Consider the following 25,661-nt stretch of genomic DNA (forward strand, 5'->3'; position numbering starts at 1 on the left):
TCTTTAAAAATCAATAAAACTGGAAACAAATCAGTCTTCAGTTGATCAGTTCATTGGGCCAGCCAGACAAGCCAGAGGGGCTGGGAACCATTAGATCAATACGCTAATCAAAGAATTAACAACAAATGTTTAACAGCATTATAATTTATTACATGCACATTGTAAAGCTTGGTGTGTTTCTCATTATAACTGAAAATTAGCAGAATGTCAGTTTCATGTCTGCCAGTCGTCACTATCAAACATCAGTCAGTTAAAATACCTTCAATTGATCCTTAATTTACCCCTGAAAAAACACAAAATGCTTCCATCTGAAATCAAACTGTTTGGTTGTTTTTGCCAAATATCCGCTAATTTCTCTATCAATTTGAAACTCCTTCAAAGCACCTTTATTTCAAAGCCATTAATTAATGGATTTTTGGTTTATGTGAAATATTTTCATTTGCAACAAGATTTTAAGAGATTCTTATTCAGTATTGAGATATTTTTAAATAGATTTAGGATGAATTAATGGATAATTATATATTAAGGGTTTTTTAAAGGGCATTGCTATTTAATTATAGTAATAAAGTTTATTTCTATGGTACAGTTCATACATAAAATGCAAAGTTCTTAACATAAAAAACAAAGTCTTATTTACAGTAAAACAGTAAAATAAGGATGAATACAAAAATAGGATAAAATATGAAAATAGAATAATAAAATCAAATAAGCAAAAACACTTAAGAACAAAGAAATGGTAAAAAGACAAGATTTTGTTTTATAGAAGCAGATAGAGACACAACATACCCCTTAATCTGTCCCAGAGGTTCATCAAAAGTTTTGAGGTAAATTAATGAATACGCTGATGGTTTATGGGGATTTTTGGGTAATTGCTTCTTAAAATTCATAAAATATGGTGGCATGAATATCTTTATGTATGAATATGGAATAACTTATAAAATGTGATTGCTGCAGACGTTCCTGCCCACCCACCATGTTTGTGTAGCTGCAGCACACCTCAGACTCTCTGATTGCTCTCAGATGGAGGGAATATTTATTTACTTTATTTATTTGTTTATTTATAGTGGACAGTGCACGTTAATCAACACTGACATTTTATCAATGTCAGTATAAATTTGTAAAACAACTAATTTAAAGTAAAACACTATAAAACAATTAGAGTTAATCAATAAAAAACCTTATTTATGACCACATATCTGAGTAGATTTTAACGAAAATGCAATATGTAGCTCAGGAAGAGTATTGCAAACATTTGCTGTTGCCTTTGTTTTCCTGGAGGTGCTGTTGAAGACATCTGATGACACAGATGTCTGTTTGATTCCTGACCTGGATTTATTAAATTAAATAATTTACGTGAATCTACGTTAGCCAACAAAAAGTGTGATACAGTCAAAAAACTGAAGAAACTGCAGAGACTGTGTTTCTTCTGGCAGACATGAAAAGCTTCATTACATTAATAGTAAGACATATGAATTGTGTTTGTGCATGGAGTTGTGTGTGTGTTTGTGTGTTCCCTAAAGGTTGTACCTTCTCCCCTGTCAGGCCACTGATACCGTCCCAATAATAGAGGAACCATGTGACAAGCTTCAGTTACAGCAGCCGTACACCCCCTATGTGGGCTTCTCCCCTCACTGGGTATACATGTTAAACACCTGTATCACACTAAATACATATTACTGTTAATGTGCTGCTCTGCACACCATCACTCTGTCCTCTTTTCACTCTTTATCACTCGAATACTTGATTGCAGCTTTAACAGACCTACAAAGTCAATTACAACCCAGATTCACTCATTGATTTTCTATCTGCTGCATGTTTCATCTGCACTGTCTGCTCACTTTTACCAACTAACAGCTCACACCAGTTTTATCCTCAGTGGTCATTATGGGATGGCATGAATTTGATATGATTCAACTCTGGAACAGATTTGTGAGTTTGGCTGAACAGCAGCTCAGTAGGAAGATGTTGAACTGGGACATTTTGCGTGAACGTCCACGGATTAGTGAGGTGAAATCTTTATTTCTTATTTCGCAAAATAGATTACAGTTTAATATTTATGCTGCTCAGCACAAGTTGTTCATTACTGTGTAGATATTAGGAAAGATGGTTTGTTGATGGTTGGTACAAACCTAAATTACATGCTGTGTTTTAGCAAGGGAACCTTTCTTATGGCAGATTTGATAAGTCGAGTTTGGGACAGACATGTGTCACCACTGCTGGTATGCTCTCCATGTGTTATGGACACTTGTATGTGCATGACACAATAAATAATATAACCAACAGTCAGATTTCAGATAAATGTTTATCATCTACACAGTATCATCTAGTTTTTGAATATCTGAAGTAATGTGTGCTGATCTTGAAGTAAATGAAGCTTAGTTTAAACCAAAAAAATTGTTAACAACATTAAAACAAACATGTTGCTGTTTGATGTGATATCCAGAGATAGAGATAGTTAGAAAAGATGTTTTTATGAGCCAAGATTCATTGTGAAACAAAAAATGACACTAAAACTTGCAGGGTAAAACACATTAAATATCTGCAACTGCAGAAATATTTGTTTCTGTGCTGGAAAGGAGTGCTCTTATGATAATATGATATTTATAAATGCTGATTTATAACTCCACTGTATGACGAGTTGTGCAAAGTGTCAAGTCAGTTTCTATTTACTGTATATACTGTAACCCAAAATCACACATCACTGACATCCTCACAATCAACAGGATGGAGAAAATGTACAGTAATAACAATAATAAAATTAAATTTTTTATTAAGAGAATAAGGAATGACAAAAGGTTAAAAGGGGACATGTCCTATATTTATACAGTGCTTTGTAACATGGGTTTTGAAAAGTGCTTTATATTATTATTATTATTATTATTATTATTATTATTATTATTATTATTATTATTATTATTATTATTATTATTATGTTAAGTAAATAGTAAGTGAAAAGAGTGTCAGGCAGTGATTCAAACCTGGCAGCTGTTACTGGACTTGTTTCAGGGTGTTTTCCTGTCTGTGTAGTTCAGTGGGTTTGATGGAACTTTGGTTGGTTTTGGTTGGTCCGACTTGTAACATGTGATCATTTCCTTTTGTGTTAATTTTAAGTCACTTAACTTAACAAAAGAAACACCAGATTTGCGACTCATGAACAGAGTGCGAGGGGACCACAGGACTCACAAATGTATCTGCAATTTGAGAGTGACGAACATTTGCGAAACAGGACATTTTGTGATCTGTGTTCGCAAATCACTTTCATGGAGTGGGCCTCTGAACACAGCAATTGTAGTCGGACCAAAAACAACTGTAACCCTAAATAGGAAACGGTGGGCAAATAGCAGCCAAATCCGACCCTCCAGCAAAGATATTTTGCATTCTTATGAAAGCTGAATTTTTTTACTTTCATCATTTACATCAAAACTTCTAAATCATTTATCACAAATCTAATGTAGATAACAAAATAAACTAAAGGCTCACGTATATCACAATGAATATACACCAGGAGAGGCATTAAAACCATGGTTGTATCATGCTATTTGAACAGTGCATGATGTAGAAACCAAGTCTAATAAACCTACCAGAAATGACATTTTCAAGTGTGAATCCTTAATTCTTAATTCTTTTAGCTTGTTGAACCAGAACAGACTTGTTTTTCACAAACACAAATAGGTGACGGTCCAACAGAGATGGTGTGTCGATGCCATTTTCTTCTAACGCAACAACAGAACTTTGAATCAACCATAAATGAAGCAGGCCGCTGTTGATCCTGTGTGGATAAACAATAAAATACATTTCATAGACATATGTTCTGCAACACAGAACACATATTCACTTATGTGTCATTTTTAGCTGAATGAGTGTTAAAAAAAGTTGTAACTCTGTTAGCACTTGATGAAACATCAGATACAATGAATTAAAAGAAAGCATATAGGCCTGAGCTTCCACTGTGCTGTTTAAGACTGGTTTAAATCCTCAGTAGAACAGTGTATCATCTGTCTCTGTCTTCATCATGCTGTGATTCCTCCTCTTCCTCCCTCCTCTCTCTGGCACGTCTACCAGCATGAGGACACTAACACTCCTCCTCTCTGGCTCTGGTTTCAGGCCACCGATGATCCCATCAGCCCCGTGGACGGGATGGATCCTGTGCTCCGCCCCTTCAGTCTGGTCATTCCCTTCACTGTGCAGAAAGGAGAGATCACAGGTGAGTTTGTTTGTCTTTCAGAGAAACGTTCACAGATGAAAACTCGACTAAGCTCTGAGTTAAGTTGGTTGGTTATTTTCCTCCAGGAATCAGACAGCTGTGTTAGTGTGATTTATTTTTTTACAATAAAGAGTTAAACGCCTATATATGATAAAATAGATTATATAATAAAATAACAATAAGACTAAATGAACCAGAGAACATGGAAAGTATGATATTTTACAGAAGATCTGCCATTTAAAAACATGTATCAAAGTTTGTATCATTAGTGTAAATTGTATAAAATATCTCCTGCTGCAGTAAAGGAGTGTCGTCTGTAACCACGGTAACATGCTAGCCAATCATGGATACTGTCCAATTCAAGACTTCATCCAAGATTAACAAAAATAAACCTTTACTGTGTTTAAACCAAGAATCAAGCTAACTGTGTGACAGGATCGTTTTTAGCCTGATAATGTTATCGATGATTAGTTAAAGCCCCCGTCCATCCAAAAAATGTGTTGTTCTACTTGTTCCCTCAGTTGGATTTTTGAGCCACTGGAGATTTTATTGTTATTATTAATATTTTAATCTGTTTTAATAATTTGATATGTACACAAACACATTCCCATATTATAAAAACACACATTTAGCTACATATAGTATACATCAATTCAAACACTTCTGCAGGAGAGGCAGGAAGATAAAAGCTGATACAAAGAACTCTCCTATGGATCATTTTGCATTGTCTCACCTGTACCTTAAACTATACGTCTCCACTAAAGCTTTAAAGCAGGGCTGTGTCCACTCTGAATCTCTCCTCTGTCTTTGTGCTGCAGGTGAAGTGCGAATGCCCTCTGGTCGAACTGCCTGTCCTCATATTACCGACAACAAGGACGGCACCGTCACTGTGAAATACTCTCCGACTGAAAGAGGTCTGCATGAGATGGACATCAAATATGATGGCAACCACATCCCAGGTAACACCCCAACATGTATTCACATCATATGGTTTTATTTTTGTTTTGGCTTGACTGCAACATCAAGGTTTAATCCACATTTAAGGTCTTTTGAAGCAGAAAGTAGAGTGTCATCAGCAAAAAGTTTGACTTCAGGATGAATCAGCTCCTGTGTTGAACCCAGCTGTGCTTTATCAAACTCCTCTGTTACAGGAAGTCCTCTCCAGTTCTACGTTGATGCCATCAACAGTGGTCATGTGACAGCATATGGTCCTGGTCTGAGCCATGGCACGGTGAACAGACCAGCTACCTTCACTATCGTTACTAAAGACGCCGGAGAAGGTATCGATTCCACAAAACATACTCTGACTGGTAGTAATTTATAACACAGTCAGGAAGCTTTTAGCTCTCTGTCACTTAAATTAAATTACATTCATTGTTGTTTCTTTTATAGTGGAAAAAATGTATTTTTTAAAATGTTTTTTTTTTAATTTTTTCCTGTATTTATATTTAATATTTCAAAGGAACACAGTCATTGCTGCATACATTTTCTGTATTTTCCTAAACCAAAAAAAAGGAAGTAAAACATGTTTACAAAAAACAGTACACAGCATTATGAATTGTCTGAATACTTTGAGAACACTATACGTCAATACTAGTTTCAGTATCATCCAACAAAAAGTAAACATAACATTTCATTTTTAAAGTACAATATCAAACAACATGCATTTCATTTTCAATTAAATTTTTTATTTTGATTCACTCAAATAAAAAAGTAATGCCTATTTTGATCATCGATACCAATTTACAGGGGCCTTTGGGCAGGTTGAATGCACAAACATTTTTTCAGTATTAAATTGAGTTTGATTTCCTATTTCCAAAACTCATTAGCCATTTGCAGTTCAATTTAGGAAAATAAAGCATATTATGTTGAATCATCTCATCCCCCAATATTTTCAACCTTTACCTGTATTAATTTGTTCACTACGGTGGACGTGAAACATGAAAGGCCCTCTTTGGAGCCAGTGTTTGGTTGTCCATTCTGGGCTAAATGAATGAAAACACAACGATTCTTATTCTCAGGTGATTAAACACAAATTAAAACATACTTCTCAATATTATATTTTCATTTCTGCGAAGTCCGTTATGCTAGATGCCACTAAAGTCTACACACTGCACCTTTAATATTTGAATATGAGCTTTTATTTTACAATAGAGTAAATAGTTAATACAGTAAATATATAAAGAATAGTGTCACACAGAACAAGAGAATGAAAAAACCAGTACTGATTACACATGTAGTCAGTCAGAACCACAAAAATAAAGAGGGAAACTTCTTTATAAAAGCTATGAACAAAGTTACAGTATATTTATTTGTCTCTGTAGGCGGTCTATCTCTGGCTGTCGAAGGTCCCTCTAAAGCAGAGATCAGCTGTAAGGACAACAAGGATGGGACGTGCACCGTGTCCTACCTGCCCACTGCACCTGGAGACTACAACATCATCGTCAAGTTTGATGACAAACACATCCCCGGCAGCCCATTTACCGCCAAGATCACTGGTAATAAAACTGTGTATGTGTTTGTGTGTGCGCTGGTGTACTGTCTTTGTGAGGACCAAATAGAGTTCTAGACCAGAAAAATGGCGACATTTTTGTAAACATCTGTAATTACGGTCCTGTTTCCAACCCCCCAGCCATAATGAACAGTATTGTTAAATACTGTTCATTATGGCTGTTTTGTAGCCCTGAAAGGTTACTATCTTCAAGCAATCAATTAATGAAACCACTTCTCAGGGTCTGAGTTTTTGTCTCAATTAATAATAGCGTTTCCTCTTCTGCCCCTACAACCCTCTGGAGTCCCCCTGGGTTCAATCTTTGGACCATTATTATTTTCATTATAAGGGCTTCTCCTCTGTGGCTTTATTTGTATGCCTAGCATTTTATTTTACTTTAAATGGCAGATGGCACTCAGTTTTATCCTTCTGACACCCAAAAACCCCTGATTGATCTGTCTTTTTAGCCAACTAAAAGATGATGAAAAAGACTGGATGTCCAATCAATGTCCAACCAATTTACATTTGTGTTATTTTAACAAAAAGTTATTCATGCATATGAAAGGTTTGGTCTTAACGTCAACTTTTAACATTTCTTTTTAGTATTGAGCAAATTGAATCTAAGTTTGAAATTCTACCTTGTCGTTCCTTTTCCACTTTAATAAACTTAATATGATTTTCAGTATGTTTTAGTTTTCTCTAAACCCAGCAGCTGCTTTGTCACCATGTTATATAATTTTATAAATACATTATCTAAGACTATAAAATAATTACTTGTAACATCTCTACACCAAAACGCTGACACACTGAGCAGCCTCTTACTTGTTTTGTTCTGTTTAATCTCCAGGTGATGACTCCATGAGGACATCCCAGCTTAATGTCGGCACGGCAACAGATGTTTCCTTAAAGATCACAGAGACGGACCTGAGCAGCCTGACAGCGACCATCAGAGCGCCGTCTGGCAACGAGGAGCCCTGCCTGCTGAAGAGGCTCCCCAACAGGCACATCGGTCCGTTTGTAACTGATCAAAGTTCCACTTAAAGTTCAAGTTTTAGTTTAGAAAAGGGATTTTCTTTCTATTCTTGTAAATCTTCTAAAGGAGCTTTGGTGACAAAAATTGTTATGTTTAAAACTGATGACAACATGACCACGAGGCTGTTTTAGTTAGAAGATGTAATTTCTGTATTTTGCTATTTAGAAAATCAAAATCATGGGTTTTGTAAATTTAGTCACCTCAGCAATAATTAGTGGTTTTATGAATGCACAAGTTCAGATTTTTATACAGCTATTTCAGGGGATTCCTTAAGAAACAAAACAAATTCTTAAATGTAAAAGTATCTATATGTATGTGGTATGAAATCACATGACTTGGACTGGAGTCAGATTTGAATGACTTAAGACTTGTGACTTCACTTGGACTTTAGGTTTTTGACTTGGAATAACATGGTTTCCTCCCCAAGACCAAAAATGAAAAATAATGTAATAAAAAGATGAATACAGATCATAATCATTGGATATAAAGACAAAAAATGAATGTCAACATGAAAAACATTCGACATTCGAAGCTGCTGTAACAACGCTAGGTTGAGGTTAGAGTTTATGTTCTTTGGCCACCCATGAAAACTAACTTAATGCTAACATTAAGTAAATGCTAGCATTAAGTACGTAACTATGCATACAATAAAAAATACAGTAGCTATCAAAGATGCATCCAAGATTTGATAGCCTAAATGTTGTCTTTCAAAATCAATAAACAATTACTAATAACTAATGTTAGCTTATCTGTCATTGATGAGAGATGAGAGTAAATTTGCCACTGACTTTTTAGGACTTAAAACCCAAGTTTCAACTCAAGACTTGAGACATACTTACTACTTTGTCCCACATCTGCCAACTCTGTTTCAGAAAATCTTAACAGCATATTGAAGTAAAATCTCCATTAATCAGTCTTACTATGTGTTCAGACAGAAAGCAAAGCAAAATCATTGAATTTGACCACTGGACAAATGTTCCAGTCTCTCTCCTTTTTCCTGTCATGTCTGTACATTTACAAGATAGATTCATGAAGTCATGTTAACAGTTTTTGCTCAAGTTGAAATATTGTGAAGTGACCCGGACGTGTCTTGGTGTCTTTCCCTGGATGAATTTGTGTCAAACTGTCTTTCCATTGACTTTGTATAAAATTGTGCTTCCTCTAAAGTTCACTTTGTGATCTGTCTGAACACACAGTAGCAGAGGACTGTCAAACAATCAAACGAGGGAATAAAATGAATTCCAGTTCACGTTTCTGAAGCTGCAGTGTTGCTCCTGTTGCAGGGATCTCGTTCACGCCAAAGGAAGTCGGTGAACACGTGGTGAGCGTGAAGAAGAACGGGAAGCATGTGACCAACAGCCCGTTTAAGATCATGGTGGGTCAGTCGGAGATCGGAGACGCCAGCAAGGTGAAGGTGTACGGTCAGGGTCTGGTGGAGGGACACACCTTCGAGGTGGCCGAGTTCATCGTCGACACCAGGAACGCAGGTGAGTTAAACTTTAATGTCCACCAGCTGTTAGTTCATGTCTGTACTCTACAAGTGAATTTGAATCTGAGTGTTTCTGCTCTCAGGTTATGGAGGTCTGGGTCTGTCCATCGAGGGTCCCAGTAAAGTGGACATTAACTGTGAGGATGTGGAGGATGGGACGTGTAAAGTCACTTACTGTCCCACAGAACCTGGAAACTACATCATCAACATCAAGTTTGCTGACCAACACGTTCCAGGTACAAACTTGGACTGTTTATCTTCTAATATTCAGACAAGAACAGTGGACGGAAACAAACATTTGGTTGAAATTTGCCCTAAATTTGGATGAAATTTGACTAATGCCTGAAAAACCAAACTGTTGGTTATGTCAACTGTTAACTTTCATGGTGAAGCGTTCTGTAGGTGTTCAGCGTACATTATTTATCTATTTATTCATGTATTTATTATTATTTTCTGACCAGTTGGTGTGTCTCTATAATATCACCACTCTTTAATTTGTATTAGGACGATATATACAGTTTATGTAAAATTATATATATAATGTAATCTTAATAAAAAATGAATACAAAATAAATAAAAGATAATGAATTAAAAAAATCATACAGCTTATATATCAACCAATAAAAACCAAATATAATAATTAAATCAAACCAATAAAGATTTTTAAAAAAAAATTAAAAATGTTAGAAAAAATGTTGTAGAAAAAATGTAATTGAACTGAAAAAGAAAAAAGGTTAACACTTTACTTTACATCTCCCTATTTATCATTAATAATCAGTATATAAGCAGTTAATAAATGGTTTATAACTCACTATAATGCAGCTGTCAGCAGATATAAGTGTTTATTAATGTGTTAACAACTATAACTATAAAAATACTGATAATACTACACTTACAAATGTCCTTAGATCTGTTTATAACTACATGATAGTGAGGGGGAGTCTAAGTAAAATGTCTTGTTTTGTTTGACCAAGAGTCCAGAACTCATAAATATTCAGTTTACTGTGACATAAAACAGAGAAAAGCAGAAAATTGATTTATTATTTGAGTAATCTGTGTAGAACAGTCAACAGCTTGGATTTCTGTTCTTCTTCTTCAGCATTGTTTGATGTTTTTGTCCCGACAGGAAGTCCGTTCACAGTGAAGGTGTTTGGCGAGGGCAGGATGAAGGAGAGCATCACCAGGAAACGTCAGGCTCCCTCTATCGCTACTGTGGGCAGCACCTGCGACCTCAACCTCAAGATACCAGGTGAGCTGTGACATCACTCTGTCGCCTCCACCTGCTTCATCTGTCCGCTCTGCTTTCTCCATTTCCCAGTATGATCTTCACCTCCTCCTCTGTCCCCCTCTCTGGCTGCTTCTTCTTTTCCTCCTCGCTGTAGGAAACTGGTTTCAGATGGTGTCAGCTCAGGAGCGTCTGACGCGTACGTTCACGCGCAGCAGCCACACGTACACACGCACCGAGCGGACCGAGATCAGTAAGACCCGCGCAGGAGAGACCAAACGGGAAGTCCGTGTGGAGGAGAGCACGCAGGTTGGAGGAGACCCGTTCAGAGACATGTTCGGAGACTTCCTGGGACGAGAGTGTCTCAGCGGATTCAGCGGCATGCCGGCCGGCAGCCGACCGCCGCTGCAGGAGGGTGTGTGTGTGTGTCTGTGTGTGAGTGTGAAGATGAGTTTGTGTTGTGTGTCTTACTTTTTAAAGCTGTTTTTAGTGTGTTTGTTCTGATCTGAATCTGTTCTTTACCATCCCACAAGAGGAAATGCTTTTTGCAGCATAAAAACATAAATAATAATTATAATAATAACATTTATTTATATAGCGCAATGCACATCCTGAATCTGATGCAGGTTTTCAGTGTGTGTGCATGTGTGTGTGTGTGTCATGGTAGAAAGCTCTGGAAATGTCTAACCTCACTGTTAAATCTAACCTGTTTTTGTATTGATGCATGTCAGTGTGATAACAGGGTTTGATTGAACACAAACCTGGATTATAATACTGAACTGTTGTTGGACAGGTTTCTTTTATTTTGACATTTCAGAAGGTCACTTTAAATTTCCTCTTACTGAAAATTGTTTGGAGCTTTCAGCCACTGAGTAAATCTTGGATCTTGCAAAGGATTTTTCGTGACATTTTTTTAAAGGTTTGATTGACTAATTGTTATAATGTTGATCAATTATTAATTAGAAACATTAACTGTTTGTTCCCTGTTACATAAATAGCTGTTAGTAAAGTGATATTAAATGTCAAGCAGTTGTTAATAACCAGTTAATTAAATGCAATTAACTCTAATTATGAAAAAAAAAAAAAAAATTATCACATGCTACAAAATGTCATCTGCAATGCTGCAGTATGTACTTTCGACTGGGTTGTTTTAGGGGTTAGGAATAGATATGGTTAAGGTTGGGAGAGGGGGTTACATTAAAGTTTTCTTTTTAGGTGGTTTAGAGTGGTCCAGATATACGTATTTGTTTTTGTATGTTTATTTTTATACCTCTTGCAAGGATGCTGTGGTGTTTTTCTTCATATATAAAATCTAAAATTCTGGTTGATGTTTCAGAGCCTTGAAAGAGACATAAGAAAAACAGTTCTCCAGGATTTTTCAAGAACTCTTCTGAACTTTTGTGATAGTTTCCAGTGAACATATATGTTTTTAGGTCTCTTTAGGATCAAGCATCTTGAAAGTATAAACCACTAAAACTGTACACAAATTCATATGAAAACTTACCATCTCCAACTACTCGGGTCAGAAAAGGTTTGAGAATATGTGCTCATCTCCTTCCTCTCTGTCCGGCAGGTGAGACAGGTAACCAGGAGATGACGGCTCAGGTGACGAGTCCCGGCGGGAAGACGGAGGACGCAGAGATCATCAGAGGAGAGGACAGCACCTACAGCGTCCGCTTCATCCCTCAGGAGATGGGACCTCACATCGTGAACGTTAAATACCGGGGCCAGCATGTCCCCGGGAGCCCCTTCCAGTTCACTGTGGGGCCCCTTGGAGAGGGAGGGGCCCATAAGGTCCGAGCAGGAGGCACCGGGCTGGACCGAGGAGTGGCAGGGATCCCAGGTGGGCTGGAAATATCTGATTCTTCTTATCTTCTTTCCTTTATTCCCATTCCTTCAACCTTCCTTCTGGTTCCTTTTTTCCTCGACCTTTCCCTTCTTCCTTAATTTTATTCCTTCTTCTTTCTTCACCTCCTTTTCTTTATTTTTCCTTTCGGCTTCATTTTGCAGCTGAGTTCAGTATCTGGACCAGGGAGGCTGGAGCTGGAGGTCTGTCCATCGCTGTGGAAGGACCCAGCAAGGCCGAGATCACCTTTGAAGACAGGAAGGACGGGTCCTGTGGAGTCGCCTACGTGGTTCAAGAACCTGGTGAGATTTAACACAGACTCTACATAGTAATAATAATGATAACAATAATATTAATTTGTACCACATGAAGATGATTACAAATAAAATCATCCATAAAGTAAAATAAGAAAACTTAAAATCTGCCAGTAAACAAATAATTCCAGTGGTCAGACAAGAAAGTGAGTTTATAAAACTGGATTTAAAAGCTGAGACAGTGTCTGCAGATCTAAGAGACTTCTAAAGAAATTAGTAAAGAGCACAAAAAGGTGTGACGATATAAAAGCATAAATAATTTCTTTAAGTATTGCTAAATGACAACATTGCTCAGAGTTTGTAGAAACACGATTAGACTTTTTTTTTTAGACTCGCTGTCAAAAATAACACTCAAGGTCTTGACGATAATTAATTAATATTTGGAATAAGGGGACCAAACAGTGGTTGGATTAGACAGAGCTGCTCAGGGCCCATGATAAGGACCTCTAAGTTTAACTGCAAAAAAGTTTTATAACTTTGTGTTGTCAGCATAACAGTTAAATTATATATTACGGTGATGAATGATATGACCTAATGCCGGCATGTAGGTCCCTGTATTATGTGCATGGTTTTTATGTAAAAAATAGTTATAAGCGTGGCTTGTAAAAGAGAAAAGTTTCCCATTCAGAGGGAATACTACATGTGGAGAACCACAAGCCTCAGCCTTGGGTCCACTACTTTTCATTTTTATGGTGTCTCTAACAGCCAGTCCACATGGAGAGCATTTTTAGAAGTTAGTTTGTTTTTGATGTCTTTCACTTAAGCATCTCATAAAACACAGACACACTGCCATTTAATTAAATGTATCAATCCACACAGGGCCCCCCAAGTTTTTAATGGTAAGGGTCTATTTTTCTCTCCTCTGTCATGTTTAGTGAAGCATAATCTGCACAGACAGCTGTTTAAATCGCACAAATCTCCTGACAAATCTCCCACAATTTATATGTTTTTAACTTATTAACGGTACCTATATTGATTCATAAAGGCTCCCAGTCTGCCTGTGAGCTGTCTGTTTCACTACAGGCAGATTCCCCCTGATTGGCAGGGAAAAAAATTCAATGAATCAATAAATACAAACACTGCCGATTTCTTCCTGTGGAGCCAACATGAAAACTCTTTTAGTTCAGTAACTTGCTGCTGTCAGTCAGTTTAGCCGGCTGCCATCCTCTCAGCTGCTGCTGACAGATGGCTGGTTCTGTGTATTGAGACGCTGAACACAGGTTGGAGTTGGTGTGGATTGGACGGATAGAATGCATTTACCCACTGCTCACTTCTCGCTTTCTATGTGGATTCCCAGTAAGATTCAATCTATTATCAGAACTCTGGTATTCACCGATATGCAGACGACACTCAGCTCTATGTTGCTGTTGATCCTGATAATCTGAACCTTCTTTACTGCTGTGAAAACTGAAACTCTGACATCTGTGAGTGACCCAGAATTTTCTTCAACTCAATCATCTTACCATATATATTGTCATGATTTCTTGCCCCTCCTATTTTCTGTATCTCATTTTCTTGTCTATATATATATTTTTTTTTTTCTTTATGGTGTCTACCTATAAGCATCATTTTCACTGTGCTTCTTAAGCACTTTGTAAGACTCAACTTAAAGCTGCCATATAAATAAAAGTGATTAAATTATCAGTTTAACACTTTTCTCATGTCTTCTCCAGGTGATTATGAAGTTTCCATTAAATTTAACGATGAGCACATCCCCGACTCTCCCTTCATCGTCCCCATTGCCACGCTGTCTGACGATGCTCGTCGCCTCACCATCACCAGTCTGCAGGTGAGAACACCTCATCTAAATCTTCATTACATTACAGTTACAGTTTATATAGAGCCAGCTGAGCTCACGGCTATATGAAGAGTGTCTATAAATTCCCCATATTAAACCCTCTGATGTGTCATCTTCTATATTAAAAAGGTGACATTTTAATTTTCCATGAATAGATTTATTATTAGCAGATGTGTCTGGCTGCTCTTTACTTTCTGTGTAAATATATCTTCACCACCTTCCTGGTATAAGTGAAGCTCTGTATATTTAGACATGTGACCTTTGTGGTTAAGAGTGGAGTAAAAGTATCACCTCATGCACCATTTTTACACTAATGCAGATTTGTTTAATATGACTATAAGTTAATATCAATAGTTAGTTAAGCTTATTTTCTGTCATAAATAACAGGACACACAAAAAAAACTCATAATGCATTAAGGATTAAATAAGGATTTTACTGGTGAGATGTAAAAACTCCCCCAAAGGAGACATCTCTAAATGGCAAAAATAACACTATAAAAATAACATCTAAAATTAAAGTATATCAAAGAAAAAACACTACATTAGCTCAACATACAGAAGAAAATAGAAAAACCACAAAACTAGAAAAAAGCTTTTCAGAAACACTCTACAAAGAAGCTAAAGAAGTTTTTGTAGCTATAAACGAATGCATGAGTATAAATTTTGATGGAGGGTCTGCTGCTGCTGGCTTTACTTGACCCTTTGACCAAATTAAAGACAGATACAGTCCATTTTTTTCTGTCTTTTTCATATCTTCAGCATTTCTGTGTAGATGGCAGACTTTTAAAAAATTATTTTAACATATTTTTTGAAAAGTTTGGACTCTCAAAAAATGTTTTCAGATTTACCCATGTGGTTTTAAATGCTCACTGTAGGGAGAAATTCTTAAGAAGTCTTAATCGTAGCTGTAGCCACATATCTTTATATACAGTACATGGACTTGGCAAAACCAGCTGAATCAGTGAATTCAAAGTTGCCAAAGTTAAAGCCACATCACATCATAATATTCCACGTAAAGATTGTTAATTATTGTCTAATCATAGGGTGAGAAGCTACTTAATCTTTTTGGACAAAATGCCTCTTCAATTTTGACATGACACATGAATGCGCTGAAATGCTGGACATCTGAGTTTTCCCCCAGCACTTACACACAGCATACATTTGTGGATCAGAGAGGGTGAAAAGAGTCTCAAAACTCCATACACTAATGTTACTTGATCTACACGTTTCAGGCGATACACACACATTTAACAATCTGTAAATAAATTAAATAAATGCAGAACAAAAACAATTTTTAGATGCTTATCTGCACATGGAGCTTTTCAAAGGCAACTTTGATCAGATCTATTAACTTGAAGTTGGATATACCATATATATATATATGTACTATTTTTATTTATATATAAATATAATCATACCGGTACTGAAGTAGAAACTATTACTGAAACAGTTCAGCTGTGCTGCAGTGGAAAAGGAAAACAACCTTTCTGTTTCTTGCAAGGAGTCAGGACATCTGCTGACAGCTTTTTATGCTGATTTATGGTCTAACTGTAAGTAGTTGAAACTAGCTCCACCTCCAACCGTTACAACAATAACATGCTGCTCTAACACTGATGCTTCAGTATCAATAATCTTATGATGACATATATAATAATATATCAATGATCAGAGGTACCAAACCACTACTTTTACTGCAATACTTTTTAATATTTTTCTCTCTCAGAACTGCTTCTTACAACACGCTGTCTCACCACATCAGAGATCAAATATTTTTAACGTTGTCCTGAATGGCTTCATTCAAAGCCAACTGTCAAAAAGAGGGGAAGGAGACAAGGAGACACTGTATTGTTTCACTATGTAGATAATGCAGCATATTTTAACAATAGTGTTGCATTCAGTCAGTGTTATGGGTGTCTTGTTTGTCATTTGGACGGCAGCAACACTACAGGGTAACCATGGTAACCAAGCTACCTTTCCTAAACCGACAAGCATACATCCATGAGTATGTTACAGCTAAGTGGTGTGCTGCCACAACCTTCCAGAATTATTGCACCGCACATCGAAGTTGGTGGATTATTAAATGGAGCGTATTCTTTGTACGACTGCACCGTATTGTAATGTCAGTATCGTGATGGTCCGAGAAGAATATACATACTGAAAATATATATATATGTGTGTATATATATGTACACACATATATGTGTGTGTGTGTATACATATATAAATATATATAATGCATTTTTCACACAAATCGTCATACACATTTTTAAATCTTTATTGGTAGATCATGTAACACAATTTTCTCACCATTAATGAGACTAATTTCTTTAACATACAGTTAAACTAACGGATAGAATCCCTTTCTCTTCCTCTGTTCTTCATCAGGAGATGGGTCTGAAGGTGGGACAGGAGGCCTCCTTTGCTGTGCAGCTGAACGGAGCCAGAGGGCTGATTGATGCCAAGATCCACACGCCATCAGGAGCCGTAGAGGAGTGTTACATCACCGAGCTGGACAGTGGTAAGATCAGGCAACGATCAGTGGGTGTTAAAACTGTACAGTGGCAGGATTTTAAGTAAAACTAAAGCTGTAATAGCAGCCGCAGTAACAAGTTGGGTCTGGAAAAGAAAAGAGCGTGAACATTACATATGGAGTACCACAAGGCTCCATTCTGGACCCCCTAATTTTCTGTGTTCTTGAAGTTAACATTACAAAGTACCACAAGACTCAAGTCTTGGTCCATTACTTTTTATTTTATATACAGTATTTAAGAATAATACTAGTGTAATCGTTATGCAGATGATGCCTAACTCTATTTTTCCCCTTTTACAGCAGTGAAAAGAAACATATTATGAGTGTTATTTGTAATCCTTGTGTTGCTACAGATCAGCATGCTATCAGGTTCATCCCGAGGGAAAACGGAGTTCATTCTATTGATGTTCGTTTCAACGGCAGCCACGTTCCTGGCAGCCCCTTCAAGATCCGAGTGGGAGAACCGGGACAGGTGGGAGATCCTGGCATGGTGTCTGCCTTTGGACCAGGTCTGGAGGGAGGAACCACAGGTACACAAGAAAAATAAACACCTTAAAAACATCAAAATTCTAAGCTCTTAATAGACAAGTTAAGTAAGTTTTAATGAGTGTCGGTCTTGCCTGTCTCCTCCTTTAGGTGTGGCATCAGAGTTTATTGTGAACACGTGTAACGCCGGCGCAGGAGCTCTGTCTGTTACCATTGACGGACCATCGAAAGTGAAGATGGACTGTCAAGATTGCCCTGATGGCTACAAGGTCTCCTACACACCCATGGCTCCTGGAAACTACCTGATCTCCATCAAGTATGGAGGACCCCAACACATTGTAGGCAGCCCCTTCAAGGCCAAAGTCTCAGGTGGGTCATTGTCCTCAAAACCACACTGATGTACTGGGGTTTGGACCAGAATCAATGTTATAAAAATAATTGATAAAACAACTAATCAACCACTAGTTCTAAGCATGTAGCATTTTTGACGACTGCAAGCCCACTTCAGATCCCATCAAACAATTTTCAAACCTTTCCAGAATATTGCAGGTTTTTTGTAATTAATCTGCTTTTCAAAACATTGTGATTGAAATTTTCTAATGTCATTTGTGTTTTTTTTTAATATAAAAAACATTTTTTGGAAAAGTTTGAAAAACTCATTAGCCATAAAATTGTAATTGTGGTTTGCAAAGGTCCCCATAGAACCTTCTCAATGATTATTAGAATCACCTGAAAGAGAAGAATCTTCTAAATGACCACTAGAAACCCTAAACACACCTAAATCATGACAAGAGCCACCCAAATGATCCCTAGAACCACCTTAATGACTACAATATTCACAAAAAGGACCCCTAGAAAAATATATTTCCATATCAGACTGCAGTGGAAAGGCCCCTGATTCTGTTGGTTGCATATCTCAGCGGAACTAACTGATAGCAGAAACATTTGATATAAAACCCCACAAACACATGACAAATGATTTAATAAAAGTACTTTTTACTATTTAAGGATGACGACATTCCCCAAAAACTGGTGTCTCGTTGCCAAGATGTAATTTTCTCTCTTGGTGGTAAAAGTGTAAGAAAACACTCCAAAACATAATTGTGTCTCAGCTGATGTTCTTTAAATTTCTCTGCAGGTCCTCGTCTGTCCGGAGGCCACAGTCTGCATGAGACGTCATCGGTTCTCGTGGAAACTGTCACCAAGACATCAGCGATGGGCGGAGCCTTCGCCTCTTTGCCCAAATTCTCTTCAGATGCCAGTAAAGTCATCTCCAGGGGCGCCGGCCTATCAAAAGCTTTCGTTGGCCAGAAAAACACGTTCACAGTCGACTGCAGCAAAGCAGGTGAGAAACGATGTGAGAAATCACACAAAGATGGAAAAACTAGAAATTACAGGAGCAGTTTGACCCTCAACCTGTTTTGCTGTCAAGAGTCAGATGTCACAGATGGATATCAGTTTTATGTCTGTGTATCCAGTACGAAGTGTTTATAAATAATGATGTAATTAAGGTATTTTAAGGATAATTAATGGATTTTTTGATGGGTGGCAAGATCCTTTTGCAATTAGTTTTAAGTGGTGAAAAACCCTTAAAATTTACCAATAAACATTGAAAAAACGTTAAATTTGTTCCTTAAAATTACCATAATTTTTTAAATATGTTTTTTTGGTAGCTTGTTACTTATAATTATTACTAAGTTTGACCCAGAATTTTGAGTCAATGAATGGTTAATGACTGGGTTCTAATATATTAAAGGGTTTTTTTTTATGCCTTTATTTATCAATTAAGGTAGACTATTCAACTATTAAAAACACTCAATCTATGCAGAGAGCCCATTAAAACACATAAATGTATCAGAATTTATTAGTTATTTATTAAATAACCCAAAAAAGTGGTTTCAATCCTACCAAAAATTTAAAAGCAAAAGTTTTCTGTACCGATATTTCTTGTTAGTTCTTGGCCAACATTTACAAATACACAAATATATCTGTGATATGCTCATTTCTGCAGATATATTGTCCCGCTCTAACTTTGAGGTACAAGTTAATTCAGAGGTTCTTTTCATGGTAATTGGTAAAACTATTATAACCTGACCCTCTGTGTCTTCGCAGGAACCAACATGTTGATGGTGGGCGTCCACGGGCCGAAGACGCCCTGTGAGGAGGTGTACGTCAAACACATGGGCAACAGGATGTACAACGTCACGTACACGGTCAAAGAACAGGGCAGCTACATCCTCATCGTGAAGTGGGGGGACGAGAACGTCCCCGGCAGTCCCTTCCACGTCACCGTCCCTTAAAACTGAACTCTTCATCTCAATGTCCGTCCCTCCTCTGCAGTTCCACACCCTCCTCATCCTCCATGTTGCACTGAAGACTTTTCACTTCCCGCTCCAGGGGACAGTTTTCACACTTTGTGCCAAAGTTCTCATTTATGTCGATATATTTCTTGTTTCTCTCTGTGACACTTTCTGCCTGCCAGCACAGCGGTTAACTTGTTGCCACAAGTTAGTATCTTGTTTGAAAAGTTAGGATCTTGTTTCACAAGTTAGGATCTTGTTTCACAAGTTTATCTTGTTTTAGATCTTGTCTAAATATGATCACTTGTACCAAGATAGCGTCCTGTTCAGGTGAGTTAGTATTTTGTAGGGACAAGTTAATAACTTGTTGGCGTGAGTTAGTATCTTGTTGTGACAAGTCAGTAACTTGTTTGGAGAAGATTGTAACTTGTCACAAAAATGAGTATCTTGTGCAAACAAGATATTAATTTGGATGCCAATGATAAAAGTAAATCACTTTTAGGACTTTTGGGCTAAGGTACTCAACACTTGAAAACCTGACTTGCCTCAAACTACTTTTATTGATCCATATTTAGGTCAGTTAAAGACAATCTTCCCTTGATGATTTTAATCATCTGGACAGGATCTTTGTACTATCAAGATTTCTTCTGGGTCTTTCTGAGTTTTGCAAAAACTGGGGGGTTCAAAAACCTGGAAATTTGAAAAAAAAAATGTATTTTTAAATTTTTACAGTAAAATTGTACAACCAGGAATAGAAACATTTAGTTTCATATCCTGTCTGGTCAAACCTGTGTAATATTATAAAGGTGTTGTCCCACAAAGCTGAAGAAAGCTGAAGATATATCAGAGGATCAGGACGAGCTGTATTGTGACTCTGCTTTGATTTTATTTATTCTCAGACCTTTTGTTTTTATTTTCTTTGACAGAAAATGGTCTTATTGTTGAGAAAGAGCAGGTGATAAGGTTGATCTCTTTTCCTGGATTATGTGTTCAGGGAAAGACAGATGTGACGATTTAGATTTTTTTTTTAACGACAGGAGGGAAGTGCGGTGAAACAATCAGTTTTTTTTGTGAATGTTAAAAACACAGATGATGTTGCAATGACACAATATTACAGAGTGACATTTTATAGTGATTTTGTATGTATGAATGAAATGAATTTTAACTGTTTGATATGTTAACCTTAATTCTGGCAAGATTGTGCAGGCATAATAAAAGTTTATTCGCTAACTTGCCATTAAGAACTGTTCCTGCTCATCTGATGTCTTTTTAAGTGATTTGAATGAAACTGACACAACTAGCGTCCCATAGAGACTGCAGTGTTCATTTTAACCACAGTTGCTTAAAAACATCATCATTACTAGAGCTAAAAATGAGGAAAGGTCATGGGCTCATTAAAATCTAAAGGGTTCATCCTCTGGAGAGCAGGAATGAGATCAGATGTTTCAAAGTAATCGGACGATGAGAGTTTGATATTTTGTAAAAATGAAAAGTTGTGATATAGTTGCAGTTACAAATTTGCGATACATGTGATGCGAAATATGCAATGTACACTGCTGAATTTTGGTTACGTATGTACATAGATTTTTGATGTATTCAAATTTGAAATATATGCTCCTTTATTTGCAGTTACACATGCATTTAAACACATACATTTGCAATATATGCTTCTCTTCAGTTGTGCCTAAATATGTAAATTTGCGATATGTGCCATACGGGTGAATTCAGAGTACACATCCTTTAGTTGCAGTCAAATATGCAAACAAACGTTTTAAGCGCAAATGCAGGATTCATCAATATGTTCTTACCTGAATTTGTTATTATTCAACAAACAAATTTAGAACTATTTTAGAACATGCATATGCACAAATCATAAATGTCCCACAGTCTTAAAAAACAATATAGTCAATATCTATTCAATGTAAACAATATATTAGAACCACGATTATACAAAAAATGATGAGGCCTAAATAAACAACATTTAAGGGTGAAATTACTAATAATATACAATTTGCTAATTATAAAATTAATAGCTAAGACCTTGTAATCCATAAATCATTATTATCAATGTAATGAAATTGTTCATATATTAAAATTCCTGTTCCCGCTTTTAGATGACAATAGTTTATATATCAGACTTTCCATATTGGAACGTGATGGCGTCAGATTTAGCTGTGATATATGCAGCTGGTTAACCAGCAGCCTGTTCAAGGTCCTCACAGCCTGACAGTTCAGTAGTGACACAGTGAGGGGCACTCTGCTTTCACTACATCACGGCCTGTTGTGGACAGAAACAAAACACAATGTGCACCTGGTGCAGCAGTAGAGATCAATTCCACAGATCTTCACATTTACCAACTTTTTATTTTGTTACGGATGTACTCATGCGTGGTAGTGGTGCAACAGGTATGCAGGCTGTATACAGGATTTGCAATCGGTCTCCAAATGGTTGTGCCATGATATGTTTGCCAGCCAAATCTGTCTTTTCTGGCTTCTACTTCTAGAAGTGTTTGTATTTCACTAGCAGTAAAGTTTTTTCTACATTTTTACCCTCACAGCTCTCTTTGCAATGAGTGAGAGCTCTCTGCACTGCTGCACCACTCCAACAAAGCTTTCTTTATATAGAGAAATGGGGGCATGGTAGTATTCTAATTACCAATTTGGAATGATTCTGTTTCATGGTGATGAGAACAAAATTGGCTGGTGTCATGAATACAACTGTAATTTTGCATGCACACGCACTTTGTGTGCAAAGTAAGAACATTTCTACGCACATATTACTAAATGAGACCCATTGAGTTGTGCTTATGAGTATACGAAATATACATGATGAATAAAATTGCGACACTCCCACTTATGTACCATCCATGCAGTATATAAAGTCTAGATAAAAGACAATGTACACAAATTTTGTTGTGTAAGTTGTGGTTATGTACATATGTATGTAAATTAGCAAAATATACTCTCCTTTAGTTACAGTTGCATTAGTACGTAAATGCGAATGATAAATGTTATATACATGTAATTTTGCACTATATGCTTTTCTTTTGCTCGAGTGACATAAATATGTAACTTTCCGTTATATGGAATATCTACATATTTGCAATATACGCTCTCTTTTAGTTGTGGTTAGATAGATAAAATCATTTGACAACAATAAAAGTACAAAGACTGCAGTCACTCAGTCCTAGCATAAAATTAGATTATGGAGGATAAAAACACAATAAAGCTAAAAGCTTATTTCTATTGTGGTCCTCTAAGGGAGAAAAGGGGTAAGATGGCTGATATTCAAGTCAGATAAGATGGTTAAAACACAAGCAATAACAAAACACATAATCACACAAACCGACAGACAGACAAAGACATAGTCTTGTGTAACATAGTCTTGTTTTTAAGTCTTTCTTATATTTTGTTGCTCACAGAAAGAAACTCTGAGGTGTTTTCTATTTTGTTGGTGTAGAGAAGAGTAGTAGCAGGAAATGCACAGAAGCATGCAAGTAATTGCAACGGCTGACCGCTCGAACCCCCCCTCCCTAAAATTGTCATCCACCGATATAGGTTCAAGCCCATGAAACACTATTGTCAGTTACTTTGTACTTAGTGGCGTACCACAAAGAAACAAAAGAAGATACTCAGTGTGCATGCGTGTGTGTATATTAGAGATGTGCAGAGAGCCCAGTATTTATATTTGTATCTATATTTGTTGAGGCAGCAAAATTATTTATATTTGTATTTGTATTAGAATAAAATAGTTTTTGGTTTTATTTCACTTTTAATTTTAGGATACTAGGATAAGTGTTAAAATAAGTGTTTATGAATAAACCATCTTACAAAGGAGGTCCCAACAGCAGATTTTGAAGTCAAGTCTCCCAGTATAATTAATTAGTATAATTTAATGTTTCAAAACTTAGTACCTCCAGACCACCATTCCTTTTTACATTGCATAAGATATCTTTTCTTAATATAACATTTGTTCCTCCAAATGAAATTAAATGAAATCTTACCTAATTTTTGTGTATATTTTAGCAGGCGTTTCTGTTGTCCTCTTAAAACAGGGAAAATAGTGAGGAAAGAGAGATGAAGAAACCCACACACTGCTCACTCGTCTGCATTGAGTCTTAATTATATACAGTACAATATATATACAGTACACTCAGTCACTCAGTCTCAGGACCACCGTTTCCACAACTAAGTTATTCTCCATTGTTTTTCTAAATAATGTAAATTATATTTTTAATCAGTGTTCAACATAGACTGTAACTTACATGAAATAAATTTACCTTTTTAACTTTGGTATTTTAGCTAATAGATGAACTGATGAACAAAATTTGCTCTGAAATTTAAAAGAATCATAAAGTAAATTAACTAGAAGTATTTCTGAGGAAAAGTGTGTGACTGCTGTAAGGACTGATGATAACTAGCATATATTTAGAGTATCCAACTCTTCATCATTTACACCTAAATTATATGTTTGTTAGCTTTGATTGTTGCTTATGCAGTCAGATTTGCTCTTTATTCCAACAAATCCTGGTATAATGTGGATTTATGTGTCTGTTAACTTCCTGCATGTTCTGCTCTCGCCTCTCAGACAAGAATCATAATGAAAATAAAGTTTGTCTTCGCTTTTAGGGGAAATATAGACCTCTAAAAATAATGATGAGGTGACAGAGGCGGGAAGTACAACATGTACTAAACATTTCTTCATGTGTGGTCAACACCTGCAGAAACTCTTGTGAGAAAGTTTCACTCTGCAAAATGAAAGTTACATCTATCTCTGCACATCAGCATCAGTCGTGTGGTTTCCACAGCGTGCTGTAGTTGACTTTTTGACCTCAAGAATGAGATGTAGGAATAAAAATTAGATGAACTTTCTAACTTTTTGCTTCTATAATTGTAGTAATAACAGTTAAAGTTGTTAAAATTATGCTTTGTGTCTGTGCTCACGTAGATTAACCTGAATGTGGAAACTGAGGTGTGGGAGGGGGGGCGGCTGTACAGAACTGATGACGAGAAGAGGTGGTTTGTGTGAAATATGCACATAGCAATTAACAGGGTGTGTGTGTGTGTGTGTGTGTGGTTGGGGGGGAGGGGGGGGGGGGGGGGGGTCTGATGGAGGTTAGCGATCAAGAAGAAAGCGAGTGGGAGTTGTTTAAGCTTTCAGTTAAAATTAAGACTGAATTTTATGATATAAGCCTATTACTCATACTAGTCTCTGAGCAGCACTGTTCGGTATGTGAGTCAATGTAATAGGTTGGAAATGCCACATGTTAAGTTTTTATGTAAACAGACACCCCCTAATTTTTTGTTAATTATTTGAACTGAACTAACTCTTACTCATAAATTATCCTAAATGATTGACACATCAAACATCAGTGAGTTTATGAATAACATACTTAGGACCTGAAACTTATCTAAGAGAGAGGAGATAACATTCCTTGACTTCAATGCCTTTGTTTGATCTGTTCCTGTTGTAAGTGGATGGAAAGCATTTAAGTCATATTAGATCCATTCCTAATATAAACTATGAAGAGACAGATCTATTGTGTTGATTTTACACCTGTTGCTACTCTAAAAATTCATGACAGACAGACATTTTGGGGCCATTTGAAAAAAAAATCCTCCCCCTCTCTCTAGTGACGCCCCTGGATGTGATAAACATTACAATATTTATCAAAGACTCAACACAGTTTGTAGTTTTTCACTGTGCACTCAGAAGAAGAGTGAAACAAATATGTTCAATGATGAAGTCAACATGATGTCCTGAATATATGTATTACATTTATGTGAGTGATCACAATGTGCACTTAAAAAATAATAATCACAATATAACATTATGTTGTAATTACTCTATGCATGATTATACTCAAACAGACATGGCAGGATCTGCTTCAGCATGAACAGATGTTCTTTATATGTACTAAAATAGACGATATGAGACCGATGAC

The 25,661-nt window shown here is 36.6% G+C and overlaps 1 protein-coding gene across 9 annotated transcripts in view; it reads left to right on the forward strand.

Moving 5' to 3' along the window:
- LOC122974961 (filamin-C-like) overlaps nt 1–20,957 on the forward strand; it is a 74,805-nt gene extending 53,848 nt beyond the window's left edge. For 4 of the 9 annotated variants that reach the window (XM_044343062.1, XM_044343065.1, XM_044343064.1 and 1 more), the window contains 18 exons: nt 1,543–1,635; nt 4,105–4,204; nt 5,023–5,163; nt 5,356–5,484; nt 6,529–6,702; nt 7,543–7,704; nt 9,012–9,215; nt 9,301–9,453; nt 10,344–10,466; nt 10,600–10,857; nt 12,016–12,285; nt 12,453–12,590; nt 14,276–14,391; nt 16,786–16,918; nt 17,284–17,460; nt 17,567–17,785; nt 18,555–18,761; nt 19,529–20,957. In XM_044343062.1, the coding sequence (XP_044198997.1) occupies nt 1,543–1,635; nt 4,105–4,204; nt 5,023–5,163; nt 5,356–5,484; nt 6,529–6,702; nt 7,543–7,704; nt 9,012–9,215; nt 9,301–9,453; nt 10,344–10,466; nt 10,600–10,857; nt 12,016–12,285; nt 12,453–12,590; nt 14,276–14,391; nt 16,786–16,918; nt 17,284–17,460; nt 17,567–17,785; nt 18,555–18,761; nt 19,529–19,716 (2,985 nt within the window). In that variant the 3' untranslated portion in view covers nt 19,717–20,957. The remainder of the gene's footprint in view (nt 1–1,542; nt 1,636–4,104; nt 4,205–5,022; nt 5,164–5,355; nt 5,485–6,528; nt 6,703–7,542; nt 7,705–9,011; nt 9,216–9,300; nt 9,454–10,343; nt 10,467–10,599; nt 10,858–12,015; nt 12,286–12,452; nt 12,591–14,275; nt 14,392–16,785; nt 16,919–17,283; nt 17,461–17,566; nt 17,786–18,554; nt 18,762–19,528) is intronic. The other 5 variants (XM_044343063.1, XM_044343069.1, XM_044343068.1 and 2 more) reach the window with 2 other exon arrangements.
- The last annotated feature ends 4,704 nt before the right edge of the window (nt 20,958–25,661 follow it).

The sequence above is a fragment of the Thunnus albacares genome, chromosome 23 (assembly GCF_914725855.1).
Source record: "Thunnus albacares chromosome 23, fThuAlb1.1, whole genome shotgun sequence".
Classification (NCBI taxonomy): Eukaryota; Metazoa; Chordata; class Actinopteri; order Scombriformes; family Scombridae; genus Thunnus; species Thunnus albacares.